The sequence below is a fragment of the Coregonus lavaretus genome, assembly GCF_964263955.1.
Source record: "Coregonus lavaretus genome assembly, contig: HAP1_SCAFFOLD_5266, whole genome shotgun sequence".
NCBI classification, from domain to species: Eukaryota; Metazoa; Chordata; class Actinopteri; order Salmoniformes; family Salmonidae; genus Coregonus; species Coregonus lavaretus.
The window spans coordinates 32,231-41,748 of NW_028163563.1; the positions used below are offsets into that span (position 1 = coordinate 32,231).

At 46.7% G+C, this 9,518-nt stretch overlaps 1 protein-coding gene across 1 annotated transcript; it reads right to left on the reverse strand.

Annotated features, from left to right (window-relative positions):
• Positions 1 to 212: 212 nt before the first annotated feature.
• Positions 213 to 8,388, reverse strand: LOC311117992 (ephrin-B2a-like; the record flags this gene model as incomplete). The annotated part of the gene is made up of 3 exons (XM_084192874.1): positions 213 to 1,712; positions 3,743 to 3,814; positions 8,296 to 8,388. Coding segments are annotated over 3 exons (617 nt in total), but the record flags the coding sequence as incomplete, so codon positions are not given.
• Positions 8,389 to 9,518: the final 1,130 nt, after the last annotated feature.

The following is a 9,518-nucleotide window of genomic DNA, read 5'->3' on the forward strand; positions in this document are numbered from 1 at the left end:
AAAATAAAGCACAGGATAAAAAAAGATCTAGCAGTATAACAGAAGTGTTGTTTTACAAGTGGAGGAATCAAAATAAAAAACTATAAAAAACAAGACGTCTAGAAATTATTTACTGGATATTCATATTCATATATAATCTGTAATTGTTGCTAGCAATAAAAAATGCTCACATTTTTTTTTATATTCGCTCACTTTTTTGTGTTTTGGTTTTTAAGACAAGTCTAAAGAAGACACGCGAACATACACATATTCGCTCACACGTAGCGTATACACATAGATTAACACACACACCACACACACACTGTACTAAAGCACACTAACTGCACACACACTTTTCTGTGCAACAGCAGTGTCAGAATTATTATCCTAGTCCCACACACACACACGCACGCGCACATACACAAACACACACATTATTAAAATATACAAGATTCTGAATGTCACTAAGACTCGATTGGTCTGACCTCGGGCACCTGGGCTTGATCACGTGACCCTAGCCCAGCTTTCTGATTGGGTGAGAGAGTCAGAGGCCCCTGGTCCAATGACAAACCATACACACACAAACAAACTAGGATCCTATCTGTGAGTTATAACATCAGGGGCCACAGTTAGTCTCAGGGTCCAATCAGGAGGCAGGTAGGTCTGGTACAGGACAGGAGCATTGGAGAGATACAGAGTTCTCTGGATATGATTGGTTGGTGGGTTTTCTAGGGGTCAGTCCCAGAAGTTCATGTTGTGGTGTTACTAGTGTGTGTTCTCTCACACTAGCTTGGTGTGCGTGTTCTCACACACTTGTCCTCATGGTGTACAGGGCGGGACTCTTCTCTTCAGCTCTGGTGAGGGGGGGTTTGATTCACGGTGAGAGAAATAAAAGAAGTGGGGCCCAGAGTCTCTTGCCAGTGCTGTCCTCTTTAAAGGGGCCGGTGGGGGCTGAGTGAGGGGTTATATACTAAACCCTCCACACTTAGCTTAGTGACACAGTTGAGTGAAGAGTGGTGGGCGTACGGATGGCCTCTTCAGTTAGCTAGATGCACACACTTGTGACTGGGATTGGGGATGGATAGGGAAGTTCAGATACTGTTTAGGGGACTAAAGATCTTTGTGGTTTTGGAGGGTAAGTCAGTGAGTGTAGGTAGGCTGTAGGTGGTACTGTACTGTATAGGACAGGGTAGGTTGTAGGTAGGCTGTAGGTGGTACTGTACTGTATAGGACAGGGTAGGTTGTAGTTGGTAGTACTGTAGGTTGTCATGGCGACTGCCCTCATACTTTGTAGTAGATGTTGGCTGGACTCTGGGGGGGCATCTCCTGGACAATGTAGACGGGGTGACCATAGTCCCCGCTCACCTTCTCATAGTGAGGACAGTATGCCGAGTCCGAAGCCCGCAGCGGGATGATGATGTCACTGGGTTCCGAGCCGTTGTTGTTACCGCCACCATGGCCGCCGCCGTGCCCGCCGCCATGCCTCTTGGGGCTGGTGAGGGAGGAGAGTGACAGGGGCGGGTGGTGGGACTCCGAGTGCTTGGCGTGTCGCCGCCGGTAACACACCACGCAGATCACCGCGGTGACCAGGAGGAGGAAGGCAGAGCCCCCTGCAGCGCCGGCAATGACTGCCACGTTGGAGGGGGGGAGGGGTCCGTTCTCACCCCCCGCGTCTCCCGAATCCCCGCCGCCACCGCTAGGAACCCTGGGATGGGTGGCGTTACCAGCACCACCTGTAGAATGACACAAGAAAAGGTTATTTTGGTAACATTATAAAAGACGTAAATACAATTTTATATAACTTTACCTTTGACAAACTTTGACATGTACACAAGAAAGTACACTGTACCTCTCATAGGCAATTCTTAACCCTGAACCGTGCCTACTTCAGGGTGTAACCTCTTCTATATACATTAGATATTACACGGCAATAAACATGCCTATACCACACCAAGGTGACTAACCGTCTTCCTTTAGTTCCAGTGGCAGAACCATCAAAGGCTATCCCAACAGGAAAGAATGCAGCCAATGTGACCATATGTGTTGTTTATTGACATAACTTAGTGGATGGTGTTGGATATAAGAGGGTTTGGAATGTTCCTCTATGCCTGTGGAGACCAACTGAGAGGCTGGCTCTGACTAGAAGCTTCAGCAACCCACAGTGAGGGGATCAAGGCAACACACTTTATCCCTTAAGCCTAACAACGCTGTTTATGTAGCATTAGCGCTAGCCCACATAAAGGAGTCAGAATGGGTGGGTGGTTTGGACAGCATCCCAAATGGCACCCCACTCTCGATTTAGTGCACTGTATAGGGAATAGGTTGCCATATGGCTTTGGTAAAAAGTAGTGCACTATATAGGGAATAGGGTGCCATTTGGGGCACAATCTGGGTCTCTATAGCTAGAGACCACACAGTGATGCTGCCTGGTTGGAACATGGTCCCAACCTTATGGTCCGACCGCATGTACGGTCATAGCCCAGCAGGTGTCTGTTGGGTTTGGGAACCCCTGCGAGGAATGGTCGTGTTGACCATGCAAACGTCGGCTGTGGTAGTGGTTAGGGCGGTCGTGGGATTGGGTCATCATTATCGTTGGCACATTTCCCCTTTTGTTTTCGCTCCCTCTCTTCTATCGTCTTCCTAAAGTGCATGCAGGACTGACTGACTGATTGTCTAGCTGACTGACTGACAAAACGCTAATACTAGACACCAATTCCGCTCTGCGCCTCTCTCTTTCTTCCCTCCTCCCTCTCTCGTTCCCTCCATCCTTCCATTACCCCAACATCTCTCTCTCTCGCTCCATCTCCTCCTCCTCCTTTCAACAGCTCTGTCTATTATCATCATTTCCCCTGTTCTCTTCCCCCTCTCCCGTCCTCCCTCTCCCTCCCCACTCTCTCTCTTTCCTATCCTCTTTCTGTTTTCTGCTCCTTCAACGGTGAAGCCTTCTTCCTTCCTTTCCTCTCTCACCCCTCTCACTCTCCTCCCTTTCTCTGTCTTCTGTGCTTTCTCCTTTACTCTCATCTCTCTCTCCATCTCTCATCAGTTCTCTCATTTCCACTTCACACACTTCACATTAGAGTGTAGAGATGGCCTGTATGGTCATGTCCCAAATGGCACCGTATTCCCTATTTAGTACACTACTTTTGACGAGGCCCCTTAGGACTCTGGTCAAAAGTAGTGCACTTTATAGGGAACAGGGTGCCATTTGGGACACAGCCTGTATGTGTTTGGGAGAGACAGAACCATCCAGCACACAAAGACCAGGTCAACTTGCTCCCTGCCATGAGACAACATCCATCCCTCCTCAGCTCCCCTCCTCTATCTCCCTCTCCTCTCTCCTCTTCTCTTTTTTCCTCTTCCTTCTCTCCGCGGACCAACAGAAACCAGGCCGCCCAAACTAATGACAATAATAACTCCTTCAAATGGCGCCCCTGGTCTCCCTCCTCTCCCCACCTTGCCCCTACTCCCTGGGCAGCTATTAGAGCCGTTGTTACTCGCCTGCGGCACTTAGCTCTGAGGGGAGGAGAAGAAAAGAGGGGATGGACAGAGAGATAGAGGGATGGATTTAAATAGAGAGAGCCCACAGATGTCTCCAGCTCGTATCCTCCATCTGTCGTTTTTAACGTCCCTCGTTCTCTGTCGCTTCCTTTCTTTCTTTACTCGCTCATTCACTCGCTTGCTTTTTTTGTATTTTTGTATTGGTTGTGGTATCCTCTATCCTCATGGTGGTGTAAGTGTGTAAGCTCCTCCACACCCCTCTTACCTGTATTTCTGGTGTTGGTACGACCCGCACTTTGGTCTGGTTTGGCAGGTTTCGGGGGCAGTCCATAGGGGTCTGAAGGAAAAAACAGTAATGTACGACGGTCACGATAACACAATCTCACAGCAACATCTTGTCAACATGAAAACAACCTCAAAACAGGTACACCAACTACACCAAGACTCTGTCTGAGCTAATACCAGATCTCTGTGGCCCATTAAATGAAACTAAATATTGATCATCTTTCAATGTAATTTTCTAAAATAGCTATTCAACTAGATTAAAATAGGATACTTAAAGGGTTTCCATTTGTAAAAGTACCACAATGAATATAAAACAGCAATAATAGCCCATCATCTCCAATACCACACCATCCCATCTGCCAGACAGGGAACAGCCCCACTGTAATGCTAGGCTGCATCCCAAATGGCACCTTATTCCCTTCATAGTGCACTTCCCTACGGACCCTGATCAAAAGTAGTGCACTATAAAGGGAACAGGGTGCCATTTGGGACAGAGCCCTAATATCCCCTAGCTGTGGCTATGACAGAGTTCCATATAGATTTACTGAGAGGAACATAATAGACAGCCCTATTATACTCTCTACACAGAGACTGTACAATGTATACACACACACACACACACTCTATGTGCAGAGCTATACTTCTACACTAACTGACATTTACGGAGGTCCATACACAGTGGCAGGTATTATTGGTTTCGACAGGCCCTTTGATGACAGACAGCCAATCAGAACTTGGCATGAGGGGAGTTTGGATCAATATGACTGCTGGGGCTCGTGAGTGCTGTGTGCATTTGAGGGTGTGTGTGTTGTGTGTGAGAGTTTGTGTGTATTATTATCCTTGTGGGTAATCCCCACATGTCCCCAGCAGTAAAACAAGGGAAATTCTCCCTCGTGGGGACATTTCCCACATCCCCATGAGGACAAAGGCTATTTTAGGCTTAGAGGTTAGGTTTAGGGTTACAATTAGTGTTAGAATTAGGGTTAGGGGTTATGTTTAGCAGTTAGGGTTAGGTTTAGGGTTAAGGTTACAAATAGGATTTGTAATGGAAATCAATTTTAGGTCTCCACAAGGATAGTAAAACATAAAGTGTGTGTGTGAGAGAGAGAGAGCGCGAGAGAGAAAGAGTGTGTGTGTTTCTCGGAACGTGCAAGTTTCTAAGTGCGGGTGTATGTGTGTGTGTGTTTGTGTGTGTGTGTGCCTGTTTGTGCGTGTGCCTGCGTGCACGTGTGTGTTTCAGAGCTGAGCAGCGCTCCATATCTCATCAGGGATCTCTATGAGGCGGCACACTGTTTGTTTAGATGACAAACAGAGCAGAGGTGACCTTTCAGACACACAACAGATAACACAGGGAGAAGAGGGAGGGGGGAGAAGGAGAGAGAGAGGAGAGAGAGGAGAGAGAGAGGAGAGAGAGGAGAGAGGGGAGAGAGGGGGAGAGAGAGGAGAGAGGGGGAGAGAGAGGAGAGAGGGGGAGAGAGAGGAGAGAGGGGGAGAGAGAGGAGAGAGGGGCAGAGAGAGGAGAGAGGGGGAGAGAGGGGATAGAGGGGCAGAGAGAGCTAAAGGAGATATTGGGTGGGGAGAAAGAGACAGGACGGGTAGGGAAGGAGAGAAAGAGGGGGTGGATGAGGTAGAAAGAGAGAGAGAGAAGAAGACGGAGATAGGTAGGGAGAGAAAGAGAGGGAGCAAGAAAGATGGGAGACAGAGAGAGAGGGGCGGGGAGGGCAAGAGAGGTGAGGGAGAGAGGAAGAGGAGTAAGAGAGGAGAGAGAGGAGAGAAGAGGAGTAAGAGAGGAGAGAGAGGAGAGAAGAGGAGTAAGAGAGGAGAGAAGAGGGACAAGAAAGGTGTACCTGCAAATGAGTGTGAAAACCAGAGAGAACAGAGGTGAGGAGGACGAGAGAGAGAGAGGAAGGGAGGGAATCAACCAGCAACGAAAGAAAGAGAGCAGGTGATAGAAAGAAAAGAGAGATATAGGGAGTGCTATTCTTCTCCTCTGGGTGGGCTCTGGAGAATGATGGAGAGATGGGACAGAGAGATAGAGACACAGCAGCACCACTTCCCTCTCAGGAGAAGAGCTTTCACAACAACACACAGAGAGAAGAGCTTTCACAACGACACACAGAGAGAAGAGCTTTCACAACAACACACAGAGAGAAGAGCTTTCACAACAACACACAGAGAGAAGATCTTTCACAACGACACACAGAGAGAAGAGCTTTCACAATGACACACAGAGAGAAGAGCTGTCACAAAGACACACAGAGAGAAGAGCTTTCACAACAACACACAGAGCTCATAACACTGTTGGGGAGGGAGAGAGGATTCTATTATGAGGAGCATAGAATGGGGAGTGTGTGTGTGTGTGTGTGTGTGTGTGTGTGTGTGTGTGTGTGTGTGTGTGTGTGTGTGTGTGTGTGTGTGTGTGTGTGTGTGTGTGTGTGTGTGTGTGTGTGTGTGTGTGTGCATAGACTGAGGTACAGGAATGGGGGATGGAGGGGTGGGGTGTTCAATGAAAATGCCTTTGTGAGTAAAAAATGTAACAATCAATATGTTTTTGTGTGTGAGTGTGTGCGCGTACATTTCGGCTGACTACTTTTTGTATTTATGTGTTTGCAGTCATGTATGAAAATATGTGTATGTAAGAGAAAAAGTATGACTTTCATCTAAAACATTGACCCCTCTTCGTCACCCACAGGCACCAGAAGCAGAGCCATTAGCAAGGTCAGTGGTGCTTAAGACCATAGAGACCGTTTACTCTGCTGTGCATTCGGAAAGTATTCAAACCCCTTGACTTTTTCCATATTTTATTACGTTACAGTCTTATTCTAAAATTGATTAAATTGTTTTTTCCCCCTCATCAATCTATACACAATGCCCCATAATGACAAAGCAAAAACAGTTTTTTTGAAATTTTAGCAAATTTGTAGAAAAAACAACAACTGAAATATCACATTTACATAAGTATTCAGACCCTTTACTCAGTACTTGGTTGAAGCACCTTTGGCAGCGATTACAGCATCGAGTCTTCTTGAGTATGACGCTACAAACTTGGCATACCTGTATTTGGGGAGTTTCTCCCATTCTTCTCTGCAGATCCTCTGAAGCTCTATCAGGTTGGATGGAGAGCGTCGCTGCACAGCTATTTTCAGGTCTCTCCAGAGATGTTAGATCGGGTTCAAGTCCGGGCTCTGGCTGGGCCACTCAAGGACATTCAGAGACTTGTCCCGAAGCCACTCCTGCGTTCTCTTGGCTGTGTGCTTACGGTCGTTGTTCTGTTGGAAGATGAACCTTCGCCCCAGTCTGAGGTCCTGAGCACTCTGGAGCATGTTTTCATCAAGGATCTCTCTGTACTTTGCTCCGTTCATCTTTCCCTCAATCCTGACTAGTCTCCTAGTCCCTGCCGCTGAAAAACATCACCACAGCATGACGCTGCCACCACCATGCTTTACCGTAGGGATGGTGCCAGGTTTCCTCCAGACGTGACGCTTGGCATTCAGACCAACAAGTTCAATCTTGGTTTCATCAGACCCGAGAATCTTGTTTCTCATGTTCTGAGCGGCCTGTCATGTGCCTTTTACTGAGGAGTGGCTTCTGTCTGGCCACTCTACCATAAAGGCCTGATTGGTGGAGTGCTGCAGATATGGTTGTCCTTCTGGAAGGTTCTCCCATCTCCAGAGAGGAACTCTGGAGCTCTGTCAGAGTGACCATTGGGTTCTTGGTCACCTCCCTGACCAAGGCCCTTCTCCTCCAATTGCTCAGTTTGGCCCGGCGGCCAGCTCTAGGAAGAGTCTTGGTGGTTCCAAACTTATTTTGGTCTGACATGCACTGTCAACCGTGGGACCTTATATAGACAGTTGTGTGCTTTTCCAAATCATGTCCAATCAATTGAATTTACCACAGGTGGACTCCAATTAAGTTGTAGAAACATCTCAAGGATGATCAATGGAAACAGGATGCACCTGAGCTCAATTTCAAGTCTCATAGCAAAGGGTCTGAATACTTATGTAAATAAGGTATTTCAGTTTTTTATTTTAAATAAATGTGCAAAAATTATGGGGTATTGTGTGTAGATATACATTTAATCAATTTTAGAATAAGGCTGTAACGTAACAAAATGTGGAAAAAGTCAAGGGGTATGAATACTTTCCGAATGCACTGTATGTACAGAGTCATTATCAGAGTCATTGTTTAAGCCCAGAATGAGCAGCCTACTCCTTACTGTATGTCTGGGCATAGACAGCCAGTAGCAGAGAGAGTCGTGGTGTTTAGTGAGTTAGTGAGTGAAGTCAGCAGGCCTCATTAGAGCCATGTGATCCTGGCTGCTCCTCTCCTCCAGCTCTCTGCCTCTAATCAACACTAACACACTCAGAGTAGAATACTGCACCCAGTGTGTGTGTGTGTGTGTGTGTGTGTGTGTGTGTGTGTGTGTGTGTGTGTGTGTGTGTGTGTGTGTTAGATTAGAAGGAGAGAGAGAGCAAGAGAGAGAGAAAATGATGAATGAGTGTTTATTTCAGGTGTGTGTGTCTCAGTACTCACTTTGTCCCACTTTGAGGACCACCTTCATGCCCTGTGTGGCACACACTCCTCCCTTCATACTCTCCAGGCCCTGGCGCGTCCCATCTGACGTAGCTGGAGGGGGAACAACAGAACAACATATCAGGACGAGTGTCACATATACACACACACACACACACACACACACAAACTCACACTCTCCCTTTCACAATGCCTCCCATTCATACAGCCCAACCATTCTACCCAGCCAGTGGATGAGTGACATTTGCAGACGTGGTGATTAAACTCACACACAGAAGCTGTGAAATGTCACAGTCCTACAAGATGTGAGTCCTAATGTCTCGGCCCAGTAGAACTCATTAAGCGGCCTACTGACTGAGCTCAATCACTAATGCACACTAATTTACTCCAATAAACTGCCGTGATATAAAAGTCTGCTATTTAGACTGGACAAACACACTGGAGAAGAGAGAGATGGGTTTGGAGCTCCACATTAGATGAGGAGACGATTATTATTATTATTATGTGGAGATAATGATTATATCATTGAGAATTCAGGATTCATTATATAAAAATAGAGAAAGAGAAATTAACTTCTGTGTAATTAAACAATATAATGTGATAATTTAGCAGATGCTTTTATCCGAAGGGATGCATACTTAACATATTTAGTGTGTGACCCATGAGGGATTCGAAACCCACAACCCAGGTGTTGCAAGCACCATGCTCTTATCCATTCCATTTTAGGTTATCAGAACCAGCTAGCGAACTGGGCAGGTCAGAAAGTAGAGGGTGTGGAGGAACAGGGAGGAACAGGGAGGATAGTTAAAATATCCCACTTCTGTACTCTGTACAGACTCCCCATGTAGTCTACATTGCTTGCTGTTTGGGGTTTTAGGCTGGGTTTCTGTATAAGCACTTTGTGACATCTGCTAATGTAAAAAGGGCTGATTGAAATTTGATTGATGAGGTGAAAACATAATTTTCCCTTCTCTCTCTACCTCTTGCCTCCCTCTCTTTCAGTTCATGCCTCAAGACCTTTGCTTTCCCTCCCTCAAAAATACATTCTCTTTGGCTTGAGGCTACAGATTAAGGTGTTGGATGGTGAGGAGAGAGGGAGCGGGGGAGAAAGAGAGAGAGGTGTGAAAGAGAGAGCCTTAGTCATCTCACCTCTCCATCTTCCTGCCAGCCTGTGAGCGTTGGAAAGTGTGAAAGGAGGAGAGAGGAGAGAGGGATCTGCAGAG